Source organism: Aspergillus costaricaensis (genome assembly GCF_003184835.1).
Source record: "Aspergillus costaricaensis CBS 115574 unplaced genomic scaffold BO79scaffold_6, whole genome shotgun sequence".
NCBI lineage: Eukaryota > Fungi > Ascomycota > Eurotiomycetes > Eurotiales > Aspergillaceae > Aspergillus > Aspergillus costaricensis.
The window spans coordinates 222,475-240,574 of record NW_020291806.1 but is presented as its reverse complement, the minus strand read 5'-3'; the positions used below and the strand labels follow the sequence as shown (position 1 = coordinate 240,574).

At 49.2% G+C, this 18,100-nt stretch overlaps 5 protein-coding genes across 5 annotated transcripts; 3 read left to right on the top strand and 2 right to left on the bottom strand.

The window, feature by feature from the left end:
- Positions 1-1,210: 1,210 nt before the first annotated feature.
- BO79DRAFT_139941 (uncharacterized protein) lies at positions 1,211-2,729 on the top strand (the record flags this gene model as incomplete). Its single annotated transcript, XM_025678208.1, is given in 5 exon segments — positions 1,211-1,438; positions 1,512-1,616; positions 1,674-1,898; positions 2,001-2,155; positions 2,171-2,729. The coding sequence occupies 5 exon segments, from the start codon at positions 1,211-1,213 to the stop codon at positions 2,727-2,729; spliced, it is 1,272 nt and encodes a 423-aa protein (XP_025542647.1).
- A 3,032-nt stretch (positions 2,730-5,761) lies between these two features.
- BO79DRAFT_251887 (ferric reductase family protein) lies at positions 5,762-8,478 on the bottom strand (the record flags this gene model as incomplete). The annotated part of the gene is made up of 6 exons (XM_025685887.1): positions 5,762-6,782; positions 6,839-6,960; positions 7,018-7,070; positions 7,137-7,369; positions 7,426-7,811; positions 7,861-8,478. The coding sequence occupies 6 exons, from the start codon at positions 8,476-8,478 to the stop codon at positions 5,762-5,764; spliced, it is 2,433 nt and encodes an 810-aa protein (XP_025542646.1).
- A 2,842-nt stretch (positions 8,479-11,320) lies between these two features.
- BO79DRAFT_140305 (FTR1 family protein) lies at positions 11,321-12,613 on the top strand (the record flags this gene model as incomplete). The annotated part of the gene is made up of 4 exons (XM_025678217.1): positions 11,321-11,348; positions 11,423-11,547; positions 11,600-12,045; positions 12,109-12,613. 4 exons carry the CDS (start codon positions 11,321-11,323, stop codon positions 12,611-12,613), a joined length of 1,104 nt encoding a protein of 367 aa, XP_025542645.1.
- Positions 12,614-13,248: 635 nt separating this feature from the next.
- BO79DRAFT_214765 (uncharacterized protein) lies at positions 13,249-14,637 on the top strand (the record flags this gene model as incomplete). The annotated part of the gene is made up of 1 exon (XM_025683246.1): positions 13,249-14,637. The coding sequence occupies one exon, from the start codon at positions 13,249-13,251 to the stop codon at positions 14,635-14,637; it is 1,389 nt and encodes a 462-aa protein (XP_025542644.1).
- Positions 14,638-15,563: 926 nt separating this feature from the next.
- Positions 15,564-17,366, bottom strand: BO79DRAFT_189588 (Zn(II)2Cys6 transcription factor; the record flags this gene model as incomplete). The annotated part of the gene is made up of 5 exons (XM_025680670.1): positions 15,564-16,387; positions 16,445-16,579; positions 16,636-16,972; positions 17,048-17,235; positions 17,307-17,366. The coding sequence occupies 5 exons, from the start codon at positions 17,364-17,366 to the stop codon at positions 15,572-15,574; spliced, it is 1,536 nt and encodes a 511-aa protein (XP_025542643.1). The 3' UTR covers positions 15,564-15,571.
- Between the last annotated feature and the right edge of the window lie 734 nt (positions 17,367-18,100).

Below are 18,100 nucleotides of genomic sequence, written 5' to 3'. Positions count from 1 at the left end.
AGTATGATAGGAACGTCCTTCGGAGTGGGCGAACGGCTGGCCCTTTCGCTCCTTTTCCGTCTTGGCACGCGCTCATTCTACGCAAAACACGCCGGTATGCTACGCCATAAACAATATTCCCTGAGTTGGAGACTACGAGCTAGGACCAGAAACCTGAGGTCCTAGCTGTATCGTGAGTTATTAGTCGGGATTAACTAATTAAATTAGGCCGAGGAAGCGAGGACGGAATCCTTGCATCCTCGACTCACTCACAGCCGTCTTCTGGGGAAATGCCAGTGTTCGCATGGCTGGTTAGCTCGTGGCTGCTTTTGAAGAAATGCTTCCTTTGGAAGTGTCCATAATCAATCCCTGAACCTCGCTTGGGCCTGTCTCCTGTCCCGCGCGCGGTTTCCTTGTCATGCACAACGATACTACACGGTTAGCACTCGTCTTTGGCAGGCAAACGGACACTGCGAATTCAACACTGATCAATCTCCCCGTCGGGAACAAGGAGTAACAATCCCCCGTCATCGATCACCCATTAATGCTATGTTTTTATCCCGTTCCTACAACTTGTGTTCCCACCCCCACCCTAGACCGATTGGCAACCTTGGCGCATTAGCATAAGCTAGCCATCCTTTTCCAAGAGAGGACCGAATAGTACCGCGTAGCAGAGGCAAGTAGCTCATTAGGGGACCTTGCTGTATACTGGTTTTGCCTTTCAGCTTGAGGATCCTGGATAGCGGCCTGTAATTTCCCCAGCAACATGCGCGCTCGCCTACGTACACGACGGTCCGTCATGCGTCACTGATTAGCCCTGGTCTAATGGTATGGCGGTCAAGCTAAACAGGGATCAGAGATAGTGTCTGATAGGGGTAGGTGCCTAGTGCGCACTATGGGTCTGCTCATTCGATCGGAGAAGTAGCTTCAGACCCAGTCCCAGCTCCTGTGTGCACTCCCACGGAGGATGGGTTATTTGTGTGGCCGGGCTTGTCCGAGATTATGCCATTCAACTAAAACATGTGCTGATAATGAGACTTCCCAGATCGAGTCAAGCAATAAGTGTTACTAATCGGCGCTGCTGTGGACTGAAGGGTGCGCGTGTACATAGCTTTCTATACTTACTGCCGCAGGCGTTCGTGCTCCCTGTGTTAAACCACCATGAGCGCACAGTCTATGCTGGTACCTCTCCTTTCATGTTTGCATTCCTGCTTCTACATCAATCCCGAACATGCTTCCACAGCTCTCGCATATCTACCAACCTCTTCGCATCCCTAATATTGGCATACGCGCAATTTACCCGGCGACGAAACATGCGCCCGATCATGTCGACGAAATAGCCATTGCCACTATATACTTGATGGTGATGATGATACTGGCTGTTTTGATACGACTGGCCTTCCGGCTTCACATGCTTCGCTCACTGGAATGGGACGATGGGACTATATCGCTTGCACTGGTATGTTTACCGCTCCAGCTTTTCGAGACAATTGGTGTATTGATTCATTAATGCGGTTCCATCACGATAGTAGATTTTCGCTGTTGCACAATGTGCTGTCATTCTTGCTGGAACGAGGAATGGGTTGGGCAAGCGAGAATTGAGCCTCAGTGACACGGAAGTCCAAACACTAGAGAAGGTGAGTTTTAGCCAGTCTCTGATAAAACAGGTTTGTTAATATCACAATGTCTGTCAGGTTCTCTATTCATCGGAAATTCTATACATTCTTGCTCTTAGCTTAGCAAAGACCTCAGTACTGCTGCTCTTGAACAGATTGGCTGTTAACAAGTGGCATAAGCGAGTTTCATTCTGGACGTCAATTCTGGTCGGTATTTGGACTGTGCCAGTCTTTTTCACTCTGGCACTACAATGCGGAGTGCCTAATCCTTGGGATTTTAGCGAAGGCCATTGCGTAGATAGTGTGAGTTGGCAGATCCTCCTCGCCTACCATCCCAAAACTCGCGCACCCCCATATGCTATCAGAATATCCATATATTTCCACTCCATGCAACGACACTGACAGATACGAGTGCAGTTCGCCTTCTGGACAGGCATCTCCCCTATCGACATAATAACAGAACTCGTCATCTGCATCCTACCTATCTACATCGTGAAACCAGTCCAGGTTGTCTCCGGGAAGAAAGTCACCGTTGTGGTTGCATTCTTCATCCGCATCTTGTAGGTCTATTCTAGGACTTACTGCAAATATAGATCTAACAAGAGACTGGCCAGCGTTATCATAACCACAATTATTCGCCTCATCCTCATGCGCCACTCCCAGTCCTCCCCCTTCACGGACATGAACTACGCAGCGTTTGCAACAACCATCACAACAGAATGCGTCCTCTGCGTCAGCATCATGACAGCCTGTATCCCGTGCCTGAAACCGTTCCTCGACGCCTTTGACAGCGGCATGCTCAACGTATCCTTACATAAGCGCATTGGTGGAGGCAGCAATAGCAACTCTTATGGTAATGCGTACGCGATGACGAGTATGAGCAAAGGTGTTAAAGAATCAGCCACTAGGTCACGGTACATTGAGGATGAGATCGAGGGCTTGGGCACTTCTGCTGCAGCGTTTGCTGTCACATCTCCGGGTCAGCCATTGGGTAGGAGGGACTCAACACTGGTCATTCAGAGAACAGATCAGTGGAGCGTAAGGTGCGAATACGTTGATCCGAGGAATGGGTCTGTTGAGGATGTGACGGAGCGGTCGGAGAATAGTGTGGCTAGGTGTGAACATTCTTTGTAGTAATTTCCTATGTTTCTGGTACAAATAGTAGATAATCGCTCTGTGGTTTTTGTCACGGCTGACCGGATCTCCCTCTTAATAGATTCTATTCCGCTCCCAAGCTGTTTGCATATGTGCAGTTAGGTTCTCATACCGTGTATACTACTATTAGTCCAACGACGTGTGCTCTATATATGACTGATTGTTTACTTGTTTCGTTCCTTTATCTTCGAACAGATCAAATTCAGGATACTCTTGCCAAGTCACTTACGGCTAGCAGAAATGTAGCATTGAGGTCCATAAATGGAAGCTATCCAAAATCATTGATGCAGTAAAGTAAGAGAGAGAATGAGAAGGGGGAGCGTTAATGAAAGCGGCCTAGTCCAGCTGTCACTCTATGTAATCATTTACCCGGCTTGATGTACCAACCATCTGTTCTGCTCCCTTCATCTATCCCAAAATATATAGGAATAAAAACTTCCTTTATAGCCTTGATCGTGTGAAGATTACGGACAGGTCTGTAAAGGGTGTCTGTTAAGCAAGACAATCAGTAGAATGGCATAAGGGAATCGAATCCACAATGATGTACGCTCCCACGCATCCATCAAACTAGGCCACTAGCCTGAGTGCTTTTCATATGCTATTAATGATATCAATGAGGCATATGGGCTCTCAGAGATACCAATAACGTGTCAATGAGCAGCACCGCGACTGCTTCCTCAGTATCTAGCCAATTACTGTCCCCGTAAAATCAGGATATTTATATACAAGGAACCAACAACTGCTTCATTCATAGGCTTGTACGCGGGGCACCTACATACGACGGGGGTAGATATTAGGATGGCAGCTTCAGACCAGAGCTGGAAAAGCTGTTAAGAGAGATTCAGAGGATCCCTGACACTGTGATCCAATAATACTGAAGCTGTATAACCTCTGCACGATACAATAAGAAAACAAGACAATTATCCCCAGAACTCCCTAAAATAGTAGATGTTATGGGTGATTCTAGCTTGGTAGTAAAATGTCTTTGCACGTGATAAAGCTCATTTGGGATCAATCTGAAATGTTTTTCCAGCTCCGGTTTGACACTGCCGGGTCTAAATTTGAACCCCGTCACGTGTGGGTGCCCCACTTACGCTTTGTCTGGTATCCCGAGATGAGTTATGGTGGAGGTTATATTGTTGAGAAATTGGGCAGAAGAGATCATTTCTGATGTTATAGTAAAGTACAAAGTGTAGCTTATTCTGCGATACTGCTTCTGCTGTCATATCACCATCTCTTATATGATATCTTCGTTTATGTTTCGTGAATACGAACACCCGCGTCACGAGAATATATAAACTATATATATGAGCTACATACTATTGTAACTTCAGCAAGCCATATATGATCATACTAGAATTGTTCAAAACCTAGCAGGCTTATGTAGCCTACTAAATCTATCATATAAACCGTTGGATCATTATATAAATAATCAACAGCTAACGAGGAAGGGACAAGTACCCAGTCGGCGCGATATTATATATATCTGCTCAATGGTTGTAGTGACAGTTTGATGCGATTAATTGAAGTACCAATCTTGCTATCTCATGACCTGCTTGTCCCGATTCCTTGTTTTCGAGGGGCATCAAAAATTTCGAGGCCAACATTTCAAAACGTAATCTCTTCCGGACATAGTGCATTGAGTATTATCTAAATGCTACCTGGTTGCTTACATTCATCTGATGTTGCTCCTCCGTATTGGGATATTTTGTTGGATAGCGCCTTATCTTGATGAATGGATCCCAATCACTCGAGGTGTACCTAACCGTAGCACGGAAAAATATATATATGTATCGTACAGGTACTTGTATTAGAGGTAACTGACATAGGTCGGAGCCGAATAAGCTGCCACAGCCTCAAATGAAAGTACTATTCTATTCAAAACTCATTATCCATCAGAGTCGCCCATTTGTTGGTAGCGACTGGGAACCTGGGTAGGGTTACTGACTGAGAGCCTATTACCATAATGGAGGGAACAACAACGTCCTGGCAGAGTCTAGATCCACCATTTTGCTGGAAGGAGAGACTATGCGTGGACCCACACATTAGACACAATATATCACCGGTACTAGCCTGGTCGTCATCCTCAAAACTGGGAACCAGATGTTACATTGGGGCTGTCTCGAGTAGCAGGAAATGCTGCCGCCCCTTTGTGAGGTGCCTTGTTGACTATAATCTCGTTCGGCTATTTAGGATATTACGAGAAGCGAGTGAAATTCCGCCCTACGCCATGGCAATAAACCGGCCCTGGCACCTGGCGCGCATTCCGCTAGAAAATCTTAGCTCGAATACCATCCGAGCCTGGCCAGTCCGCGCCAAGCCCTCACCCAGATTCAGCCCAGCCAAGCCCGGAGACGACCAACAAACTAAACCTCCTCGAACAATTGCTTCGCCAAGCGCAGAAGTTTTACCGAGCTCCGATGCCCTACAACGCACCCCATCCATGCCCAAGAGGGGCATATCTAGTACAAGCTTGCGAGAGCCCCTCTGCCCACACACAGATCGATCACCGCAAGGATGGGGCCATCTTAGCTTATTTCGGGTACGAGCTTGCGATGGTTCCACGCGGCGGGATCCACCGGCCGTGGTTCCTCCCGCTCAAAGCAGCCTGAGTCGGCAGTTTAACCCGAAGGGCCGGTTTTTGGTGTCAACGGGCGATGGGGCCGAAGTTTGGCCGGGTGGGGGATTACCGGCGAGGACTTTATATGTTTGTCGTTGCCTGGGTGTGGTGCAGCTCTAGGTACAATCTACAGGATAGATTGATGAGCTGATTGTAGTCAGGAGGATGCCGTTATATCTTTCACGCAAAAGAGCTTCAAGTATACACTATCTGCGGATAAAGAGGAAATGAGATAATTAACAATTGTAGATATCAACATTAAGTAACTTTTCATTTACTGTGCAGTAATCCTGCATGGTTCCACATTACATATACTCATTGGCAAGCATAATCAATCCATGCCGTAAACCCCTTCCAATCATCTTGCATCATACCCTTTCCCAAACCCTCTTTACCAGCCGAATGCCTCCTCGAAGTACTCAATATCCTGGAATCCACCCTTCATGGCCTCGTACACCGAAGACCTGCACTCATCCGCCATCACGGCCGGACCACAGGTGATAACAGCCAACCGGGCCGAGCTAGCCTCTGCCTCACGCACTGCAGTCATTACACTAGCGCGAATAGCAGGCCGGCCGTAGCGAAGCTCGACGTTGAGGTCCTCGACAGAGCGAATAGACCCACTGGATCTGTCCTGAAGAGCCATAGCATCCGCAACAGCCTCCTTCTCCTTCGTCGGAGTCGTTGCACCGGAGTCAATTACGTTTCCGGCCGCCGACTTGTCAGTGCAGAAAAGAGTGGTGGTAATGTCGCTGTGCTCCAAAGCTGCGGACAGATCTCTGCAGCAGACTTCGTCGAAGATCTTCTTTTGACGGCCTGTCCAGATGAGCTGGATACGAGTGGTGTTGGTCTTGCCGGCCTCAACGCGCGAGATGTGGTCCAGGATATAAGGCACCGCGCAGGCAATACCAGTTCCACCCATGATCATGAGGACTGTGTCGAAAGTGTGAAGTGGGGCCTGGTGTCCGTATGGGCCCTCCAGGAGGAGCTTAGGGCGGATTTCAGAGCCGGCCTTCTGGCATTGGTCACGCAGACGTCTCGTCCAGCCGTCATAGGGACGGATGTAGAAGATAAGCTTCGAAGACTCCTCCTTCGAAGTCGCGTTCTCGTAGCATCCCATGGTGAAGGGGTGGTTTTCCCAGCCGCGGAGAGTGACGGGCTGGTAGAGGTAGTAATGTTGACCAGGGCCAGGCTTGAGGGTCTGAGAGGCAGGGTACATCTCGACGCGGATCAGATCGCTTTCGGCACTGTAGGTGACCGTGGAGGAGGTTGTGGAGATGAAGCCCTTTCCGAACTTGACGTGGAGGTTGCAGTAGACCATGCGTGCATAGCGGACGGCACGATCGAAGCCCCAAATGGCAACCATGGGCCAGAGGTAGCCATTATAGACGGTTCCGTCGAAGCTGGTGTGGCTGCAGTCTTACTGTTAGAGATAGTGATGTGAATTGCGTTGTTAAGGAGAGAATACCGGAACAAGGCGTAGATTGTTAGAATGGCCAAGAGGACGTGGATGATTAGGAAGGTCTCGTAGAATCTCTGACGAAGCCAAGTACCGGACTGGAAGAGAATAACTGCCATAACAACCGTAGCCTATAGAACAATTAGAAATTTTGGGCACCGCATATTATCAGAATAGCTTTAACATACTACAATACCCATGTAGAAGTAGTTCTGCTTCAGCGCGCTGTGGTATCTGCCATCTGTATGTAGGATATGTTGTCAACAAGTTGTAAACGGTAGGAACTGGGTGTGATAAGGGGGCTAACCATAAACCTGGAAGACCACAGTGTAGGCGATTGAGTGAACAATAGCCAGAAGGGTACACACCCAGGCCGTGTGACGGTGGAAGATGTTGAAAGACTGCACGTTGAAATCGGTCGCCCAGAGGAAAATATTGTTGCGTCCAGCAAAGAGCCAAAGGAAGGGCAGGCAAGCGTAGGACAAAACACCAGTGCGGTCGGAGGAATATTGCCAGTTTTGCTGGTACAGACTCGGCGTGCTTGAAATTGAGCCGTTAGTTAAAGCGCACTAGCCCTGAGTAGACTGATAACGCACCTAATGTTACCCGTGAAACTCTCGTAGTTGACGCAAGACAGAATGATAGCGACGGCCCAGAAACCAAAGACGATCAAGGTGTCCAGTCGTTTGGGAATGGTGTGAAACAGGAAAAGCTGTTGGTGGTTCGACAGGTAGGGAGCGAAGCTGGCAGGAATCACAAAGTATGTGCGCATAAAGTGTGCAACTGCAGCGACTGGTGCGAATGCCTTACTTTGGGGGCCTGCACTGATTTTCTCGGCGTCACCAGGATTAGAAAGTCTCATGCTAGAACGGACAAACTTCCAGGCCTTCACTATCATTCCGAGGGCCAGGACACCGCCCCAGTATCCCATGAGACCCCATCCGTAGCGTTTGTCTTTGATCAATGCATAGTCGTGAGTAACCTGAGCTCATGTTAGACTAGAGTAAGAAGTAGTCAAGGAGTTGACCCACGTAAGACTTGTAAGCCCGCTTGTAGTAGGAATGGCTCAGAAGGACAGGTGATTCAATGGTTCCAGTTGTAGTAGTACTATTCGTTTCCGGGTCGATAACAGGCAAGGAGGCAATATAGGCGTCGGTGGCATTGGCTTCGATCTCGGTCAGGCTGATCAGGGACACACTGCTTTGTTCACAAAGACTCTCCCAGTAGGATGGGATTGCGGAACTGAGTTGTTCCTCAGTGCACCAAGCCTTTGCACTGGCATACAGGGACATGACTCCCACGGTACTTGTACAACCTCCCGTTGAACTGGCACCATGATGACCACGCTTCTCTCGCATGGCTCGGCGACGGTGTGAGCTTGAGCTGCTGGACGAGCCATGTCCAGAGCTACTGGAGGAGCTGCTAGAGGAGTTGCTGGAGGAAGACTGGCTGGAAGACCCATGCGCTGTGGTGCCGGAGCTCGACGATGTCGAGGTTGCCCCTTCGAATGTGTATGAGCCGAGAGACGAATAGATAGCGTAGAAGCAATAATCAGCCAGATTGGGAGCCGACATTGTCAAGCCCTGTCCGGCGAGGACCGGGCTCACGGCCCAGCTCAGTCCAAGCAGGATGGCAGCCTGGGAACGCATGTTGAGATGGATGAGCTCAAAGTCTGTCTGACGAAGTCGAGGAAGCCCATTGCCCGGTATATATGTCTGGCCAGACTTTTGCCTTCTATTGTCATACGGTGCCTAATGGGACCCATTCTAATCGCTGGATTGCAAATACCTCCGAGCCCACCAACTGAAGTCTCTAGAAAGAGGCGTTTCTCTAGCAGAGTTTTTTCTCCAGTCATGCCTTGTGCAAAGTTCCGGAGCAGCCGATGGTGGGAAGCGTTGTAACATACCCCATCTACTGGTCCGTTAAATTGCGCCCACGAACCATTGACCGATATGGTTGGACGTGCCAAGACGCAAGAGATTGATAAGTCGGAAATAACGATCCAACCAAGCATACGTATGCCTAATTCTCATCAAAGTGATTCTTCCCCGTTCATAGGAGCCCGTATCTGTAGCCACCGACGACGGAGCCCACCGGCCATGTGGGCTGCCAAGACTAATATCGCCGAAGCTTCATCAGATAAGATCCACAGGCGAAGCAGCGGCCATATGACTAACAAGAAATTCTTGGCCACTTGTACTTGAACCCACCAACAAGGTGCCACCAGCTGGAAGGCCGTGCTTGGCAATAATGCAGCGACGTACGGGCCGTCGGTCATCTCCCGGCTTTGACTCATTACTTGGGAGGTTCCTTTAGAAATGGTAGTTGGTGTATCTGCCTCGGGCGCTGTATCCGAGCCCCGGGTGGTCCTAAGCGAGATAGCGGATTGACACGGTCTATCTTGGCATCAAATTCTTACCATATTGGGAGTCCTCCCCACGTTCGGTGCGGTTGTTACAGGTTTGTTGTCGCAAAGTATACACGTTTCAGGGTAACCTGTCCGCGTTCCTGCGGCAATTATGTACGCATTGTATGATTGTGATGGTTTTGCCGCTTGGCATGACATTCTGTTCATGGTTGGGCTGTACGTTGCACATATTGGGTTCCGACTGCTCCTATCAATCATGAAAATCTGGTTCAAAGTACAGGTTCTCAGTTGGGCAACATGACCGCACGAGTACTGGACATGTGACCATTGTATGTCACAATCGAATAACCTTGGGTAAACCGGCCAATTTTGCATCGGTCCCTAGAGTTAATCGGCGAGAAACCCTTTTTGCAATGAAGATATGTGGGCATCAATCCCACGCCTGGAGGCAGTCAAAATTTGGCCCGTTGAACTTCGCATCCAGTATCCACCTTTGTCCGAGTCAAGCAACCGATCCCTCCCCGCCTCCTATTCATCTAATGGCCCCATGACCCATAGGAAGAGGAGATGCAAGTCACTAGAGAACTCCCCGTATGGCGGTCCCACCGGTCCGCCGCTGATATCCCGAGGGAAGGTTTTGAGAAAGAAAGGAATTAGTTTGCGAGCCTAACCTAAAGCTTAATTAGCGAGCACGCTAGGATTTCATGGCGCAACCGAGCTCTATGGGTCATCTTATCAATCAACAATACTTGTATGGAACGAGTGGTAATTTTACATCCAGTGTGTCTGACGATCCTTGAATGCTAACTTGAACCGCTTTGGTCCCATGCACATCACCGTTATTCTGGAGCACTGGGGTGTGTTGCAGATGCGAATCAGCTAAGTATAGATTGAATCGGGACGTCGTGTGTGGTCGCAGCCGTCCTGTCTTGTTCGGCCATGGGTCGAGTAATTGTCGATTCTATGATGCAGGTCAAATCGACCACTAGTACAACCGCACTGGCGCCTCGATATACAAGAACAGGGCATTAGTCAAGCGGTCTTACTTTCAGTTAGTGTGAGTAGCATCGGTGGGAGAAGATTTCTCCCTTAGGTACTCTGGCGTCCCTCTAGATGGCTCTTCCCCTAAACCTTGGTCCTCCCAACTATGAAAGTATAATAACCAACATCGGGGTCCCACATACACCTAATTCACCAATATAGCTGAATTCTCCACTGTGCTCTGTCACTATAGCCATGTTTCGACCGTATCCAACGTCTTGCTTCAGGTACCTCAGTAAAATTCTCGTCAGCGTTGTTGTCACTTAACAATGACGGCGTTGAATGACACATTCTCAGTCGATCTCCTGTGTATGACTGAGTAGATCGTACCTTGTGACAAGAGCAGAGCATACCTTTGTTGCGTGGTTGTCAAAGGAGCATTGCCCATAGTGAATTCGTGATAATGCCATATCTTGGCGTGTCTCTTGGCAAGGTATTGAAGTATCCGGAATACGATGACTGTATCGTTACAGCCGACTATCAACCCAAACTTCAACCATCCGCCCGATGGGGCACCCATTTTTTAACCGGGTACGGTTTATCAGATTCATGCCCATGACTCCAGTAAACCAATCGCTTCTGGCTCCTCGCTATCAGATTTTTTCCTGCGTCTTGGCAAACATCCTTGACCCGCTTGTAGTTACCAAGGTATGCCTCTGAGACCCTTTGCATGCCGCGATAGCCATACTTTAGGCATATGACCAGAGATTATTCCCTGTGAAGATTGATAAGCGAGAACCGGAGTGGCCATTTTTGTTACGTAGGTAATTCAGCATCGTATACAGCCGGACGCTGGAGTCCCGGTCGAATTTGCTCTTAGTGCCATGGCAATATCGGTGTGGTGTCTCTATGGATAGTTGGGGTGGCACCTGGGCCGCTGAAAAGACGCATCCGAATGGGTTGCGGGCATCGGAGAAGACTTGGAGAAATTTGTCGTTGATCCGCTGGGGTATATGTTGCTATCATCTCCCTCGGTCATCTCAGGGACTGGGACAGGACCTCTTTGGCTTGGACTCTCATTCACTTTTGACGCTTTCAATTGTCTCTTGGAGTTGCCTTAGACGAGGCTTACTGTCGACAAGATGGCCAACAGTGTGTTTGCAGTGACAGGTATGATACATATAACTCTTGCACCTTATTATAGCAAGGCATTTGCTCTTTGATCTAGTGCTCACAATCTACAGTCTTCTTCATCTGCTTCCGTGAATGTCTCGAGAGTGTCATTATCGTCTCCGTCCTTCTGTCTTTCCTTAAGCAGACACTAGGAGGAGAAGGCGATGTACAAACATTAAAACGATTAAATCGACATGTATGTTTCTTCCCCCATACGGAATTCCATTCTGCCTTCTTACATAATCCAGGTATGGCTTGGTGTAGCATTAGGTCTCTTCATATGTCTGTGTGTCGGCGGTGGTATGATTGGTGCCTTCTACGGCCTCAACAAGGATGTCTTCACCGGTAGTGAGGATATCTGGGAAGGTATCTTCGGTTTCATCGCTTCCATCATTATCAGTATCATGGGTGCTGGTCTTTTGCGTGTCTCGAAGCTGCAGGACAAGTGGCGTGATAAGCTGGCCCAGGCTCTCGAAGAGAAGGAGAAGACCAAGATTGGTATCTACCAGCGGTTCAAAGACTGGTCCAAGAAATATGTCATGTTCCTTCTCCCGTTCGTGACTGTTCTTCGTGAGGGTCTTGAGGCCGTCGTGTATGTCGGTGGTGTGGGTCTCGGTCTCCCTGCTACTTCGTTCCCTCTCGCAGTTGTTTGTGGTCTTGCTGCCGGTATTGCCGTCGGATATCTTCTTTACAGGTTAGTGTTGCCCTCTCGTGCTGTAAGGGCTTGCAGTCCTGGCTAATATTTCTTCTGCAATAGATGTGGTAACACTGCCTCCCTGCAATACTTCCTGATCATCTCGACCTGCTTCCTCTACCTCGTCTCCGCTGGTCTCTTCTCCCGTGCAATCTGGTACCTCCAGAACAACGCCTGGAATAATATCATCGGTGGTGATGCGTCCGAAACGGGTTCGGGAGCTGGTTCCTACGATATCCGCCAGAGTGTCTGGCACGTCAACTGCTGCAACCCCGAACTGGGTAGCGGTGGTGGATGGGGTATCTTCAACGCCCTTTTCGGCTGGACCAACTCTGCCACCTATGGATCCGTGCTGGGTTACAACCTCTACTGGATCTGTATCATCACTGCTTATGTTTGCATGTGGTACAATGAACGTTACGGCTACATTCCGTTCTTCTCGGCCTGCATGCGCAAAATCCGCCCTACGAAGGCTGCCAGCCGGTCCAGCAGTGAGGGCGTGATTGAGAAGAGCAAGGAGGTTGATAGGATGCCATCGCAGATTGTTACCAGGGAGATCAATGCCTAAGCGTACGGCTAAATCTTTTACTGTCGGTGTTGTGATGAACACGGTTAACGAGATTTGAAAGGGTGCTACAAAAGATGAGGTCTTGAAAAAGGAAGTTGCCTACCACGCACGGCCAGGCAACAGCTAGTGATTGCGATGATTGTATTCGGATTTACCGGCTGGGAATGTCGGTTTCCGCCACATAATGCTATTACGGTGGAAAATTTAGAGGAACTAATTATTTTCGTGAAACAAATTGCAACTATTCTATTATTCCCACCGTCGGCTGACAATCATCCATCTTTGTAGGGCTGATCGGAACATCCGATCTAGAATTGGGAACATGAGGGGTAAGGAACAAAAATAAGAGACTGCCAGAATCACGTCTTTACCTCCGATGCTGCATGAGGAAAATCGTAGTACGCGTCAATCAGCAGGGAAGGAAAGATAACTAGGTGGCGAGCAAGGCTCGGGGATAAGCCCTGACGGCTTGAGCTCAATGTGGATCCTCCGAGCTGCGGACAACAGCTTAGCCAGCCGCCATATAACTATACGAGAGTCCAATAAACCTAGAGAGAGGTGAGTCCAATTCAATCTCCAACAATTTGATGATCATGTATCAATCAATTTTATTAACGTGCCTAGCAGCCTTCTCCATGACTACCACCACCACAGCCCTCGCCATCAGGGAACCGCAACCCATGCACAACGCCAACCACATCTTCAACGCCATCCACTCCTCCATGCGACAATGGGGATCATCACTTCATCATAATGGCATGACTTTTTTCCTTGCCTCTGTCTCGAAGGGAGTTAAGGTCTATCACGGCGACGCACGATCAGACCCCATCTCCAGGATAGGCTGGATGGCTTTCGACCCCGAGCACGCCATGGTATTCGCCCGTCCTCCTTCAAAACAACCATCTCACAACGTGGACTCAGAGTCCCAGCAAGTAATGATCACTCCAGCTGAGACTGGCTGGCTTCACACCTACGCAACTACGGAAGACCTTCGCCTCGTTTACATCGACGGTACTTCGGCGGGGAAGTCACAAATAGGCACGCTGGACCTGCAGGACCGTGTCCTATTTGAAGATAAACTGGAGCCTGGAGGCGTAAGTCAAGAGTCAGCGCGAGCTCGCGCCATCTGTGAGATCGCGCAAGAGGAATGGAATGGACGTATCGACGGCGTGGTCCGGATGGCAGCGGGTTTTGAAATCATTCTCTGCAATCCTGAACAGAAGCTAGACACGGTCAATATTGCTCGAGTGACGCTTCCCATTCGGGATCCCGCAAAGAAGAGCGGCAAACCTAGTGACTTGCTTCGGACGGTCACATCAAGGTACCATGGCATTGGCGGCGACCGGGTCATTGTCAACTATGACGCTTTCGTCACTGCATATGACTATGGTCTTGATTTGTTCCATGGTGGTAGCAAGCATCCACGTCTTGCGCATCTCCCTGCTTTATCGCTTGCGCCCATTAGGGATGATTTGACTGCGCTAGTCATGAATCACGATCCTACGACGCGGGTGATAAACTGGCAAGGAGTGGTGGACATGGTGGTTGAGAAATACGGTCGCATTCTGCGCGGCTTAGTATCTGCCCATCATGATGATCAGGCTGCTCGTCTCGAGTTTATTATGGAGACGGCAGAGCGCATATTATCCCCATTTGTCGATCGCGACAATCGTGATTCCTACGCTGAGATTGACCGATGTGCTAGCCAGTTCATTCCAACTCATGCTCCTAAGGACTCTTTGGGCTACCGAGCTGTCTATACTGTTAGTAGTAGGATCTGCAGCAGTCTTATGGCAGTCATGGAGGCTAAGGAGCACGGTATAGTGACAACTATTCTGCAGGACCTGATGCACTATCTTGACTGGAGTGTATGGAAGGAGTGTTCTGGTTGCCAGGACGATGAATTCTGTGCTGTTCCTATCTGGCCGCAGGGGTCACAGGAAGATTACGATCATCCGCGATGCCAGAAGTATGATGGCGCCTTTCAGGGGAACAATGACTACTGGGGCCCTGTATGGCGGTAGTTCGCACAGCTTTCATTGGTCTTTCTTTTGCATGTTATACTGGAGTTATTATACGGTGTTGGGTTTGGGTAGTTAGTTGAGTTTGCGACTATAGATTCTACATCCATCACATCTTCACATATCACATGAGCAACCCGTCTTGTATACTTGAACAGAGATTTTTAGCAATGAAGATAGTCACATTCTCCCTTGACACCGTGGCAGTGCTGCGATGAGTCCCACACGAAACTTTTGCTTGTCAATCTGGGACCCCTCGCCGCCGATTGCCAGATTCGGAAACCGACGCCGACCCCGGCCATACCCCAAATATATCACTGTCAGTCTAGACGGGCCCGAACCGAGCAATCCTACGCGCAATATTAGCACGGTTAATTTCCAGCCGTCACATGCAATTGACCCCTGTGAGGATGGCTCACTAAGATATTCAGTGTCCGAGTGGACGGCATTTCACCCCCGGCTTATCCTGTGCAGCCCTACGAAGATCACCTCGCTAACCCGTTCTGGTGGCCCTTTGCGAAGGCAGTTGGGGCTGTTGAGTACTGGCTTATTCCTGTCTTACTCTAGCAGACTTTTTTATTTGCTTTTCGTCCAGTGGGAGTTGTTGCTTTTCAAATCTGCGCTCTGGGGAATATCCCCTGAGAAGTACTATTAAAGTTGCTTTGCTCCCTGCTCGTCAAGATAGGTGAGATACACAGCACGAATACACGTGATTTGAGCAGAATATATACAGGTAAGCATGGAGCTTATCTTGGGTAAAGAGGCAAAAGATATATTAATAATGAAAAAGGTATTCAGCTTTTGAAATGAGAATGCAACATGGGAAATCAGTCGAGGCACACAGTCGCCGAAACTGCTTCGTCTCAGCATCGAGGGTATATATCACAATGTTCATCGTGTCTCATGACACGGCATGAAAGGTTCATAAAATTTCGGTTTACTGCACGGCCGTGAGGCTGCGAGTCATTGAGGATTGTTCAAGTATGCGTGAACGAGGTTCTTCCTGTCTACCATCTGCACACAAGACAGAGGCCAACCGGTAACCCATGGTCGAACCAACACACTCAAGAGCAAGCCGGCATAGAGTCAATTGGTCTGCTGTCGCAAGCCCGGAATTTACAACCACCCACATCGGCCACAGAAGCGTGTATCCATTCGCCAGCTTGCTGTTGGGGTGCAGCTGGAATTCATGATTTGGGGTGACATGTCCCAATGTGTAAGTCGCAGTGTCGCAAATCACCTCTATCAGGCTTCTGATCCGATCGTCTATCCCGCTGAATGTTTCTACAGGGAAATATTCAATATGTTCATCGTTTATCGCAGATGCAAATGGAACGTACTTCTCCCAACACTCGAACACGTGGACGAGATAGAGAATTTGTGCTGCCTGGACGACGGCCAAGAAGCATGGGGTCCATGGATCTCGCGAAGCAGCCTGCTCTGCATGATTCACTTGGCCCATACCCGGCACGGCAAATTGGCGTTTCCAATGTTGAGGGACTGCCTCATCCCAAATGCTGATTTGTTCCATGATGAAATACGCCCTTCCCAGAATGGAATGCAATAACCGGGCCCTGGCGGTGGGTGGGTAGTTGTGTTCGGTTCTTCGGAACTCGCTGGCCCCGTGACAAAACTCGGAGATCATACTGGTGATTATCCCTGAGCGTAGCACGTAGTCGGGATTGTACGCCATATTGATAGATGCTGGCAAGCAGGCATACGCAAACTGATTATTGGCTACCGCTTGAATTTGCTGCAACGTACAAACTAAGTCAACAATGGCTTCTGTGAATACAGTGGTTTGGCTTACTATCTGAGTGAATGCCCAACCGAATAGCTTGCGGGCATATTTGCTACTGCGCTCCGGTCTACCCCGAAGATGCATTAGAGAGCAAATTCCAGGGATGTGAGGATTCACTGCCCCCTGTCTCTCGCCGCTTAGATCCTGAGGTTTGGTAAGCAAGCGGTGCCGGTTAATCGGGTCGATATTGGTAAACTTACCATGAACATACTCAAGAACAGCGCAGCTGCAAACGTCTCGTCTTGAGTCGAGGTCTCCTTGTTGCTGAGTGACGTTGTGAGCGATTTCAATGCCACACCATAATGCTTCCTAGCATTCACGTAAAGCTCATTTACGCGAGCGGTGTTGAATAACGAAAGGTAAGATACGCTAAGGATGGCATGTCTCAGGGAAGGGTCATTGCCTTTCTCCTGATATAGCTCAGGAAGGAAGGCAAGATGACCCTCACAGGGAGACTTCTCGGTAGGCAGGACATGCTGATGAAAGAAATAACAAAGTGACTGCCACTCCAGACATGGTGTTATCGCAGCAGGGGGACTAGGTGGTGTGGGTGGGGATTTAGTGGGAATCAGACGTGTATCTGTTCCATCTTGGTCTGATACTGCCGCGGACGGTGATGTTGAGCCACTCGCGGGCTGTTCACCGTCCGTAGTCTTTTTGGTTCGTTTCCTGGCTGCTGCCTTGCCTGCTTGAGGTTCTTTCGTGGCTTTATATTCACGAAAGGCGAAGGCATCCGGATAACCCGTACACTGCCTCCCCTGTGTGACGCAGCGACGGCATGCTGGTCGAGCCCCATCACACTGTTCCAGGTCAGTTAAGAATCACGTAGAAGAAGAGACAGAACAGTTTCTATCATATTTACCGAACTTACCTTCACTTTACGCCTCCGGCATACATAGCAGCCGGTGCTAAGCCTTCCAGGGAACACCATGTGTATAAGCGGCGGAGACGAAGCTACCAGATGCAGGCAAGGACAGATGCAGGTCACCTCGGAGAATGGAAGAGGCTGTGATTTGCATGCAACAGGAATAGGCAGTGCTTGCGAGACCGACGATGTGATTCATTCCAGTGCACAAAAAGAATAGCAAGCGGGCAGCAACTGCAAGGTTTCAGGTCCCCGTCTGGAAGAGGGGAAGTGCGACGGCTTTCCGCCACCAATCGGATATCGGGCGGGATCGACGCTCCGTGGATGTCACGTGTGCCAGACCCTCGTCTCTTTGCGGTTTAGCGCTGTCGTGGCCCTATGGGGCCACTCGCAAAGTAGCCCCAGAAAGGGTTTAGCGTTATCGGTGCCAAGGCCAAGCTAGTAGTGCGAGCCAATCAGCAGACCTTTTTACCAGCGGTACCAGGTTTCCCTTTCAGAAGGAGTTCTGCCGCGGTCTTGGCTTGAGCTTGACCTACTTTTGAGACTGCCGACTCAATATCCGGTAAATGTTTATCCATACCCTGTACAGGGCACACAAAACCAGCTGGTGAACCCTTATACAACATGAGACAAAATTCATGCAACGGAGCGATGTTCCCGCTTAATTACTCAGATCTAAATTCTCTCTACATCATCTCACATTGTACTACACGCCAGTAGGCCAGTACTAATATGTACTTTCGAGAGCAGGGTCCTCAACGCTTATACGAGAGCCTACAAAGAACATTCCAAAACATTTG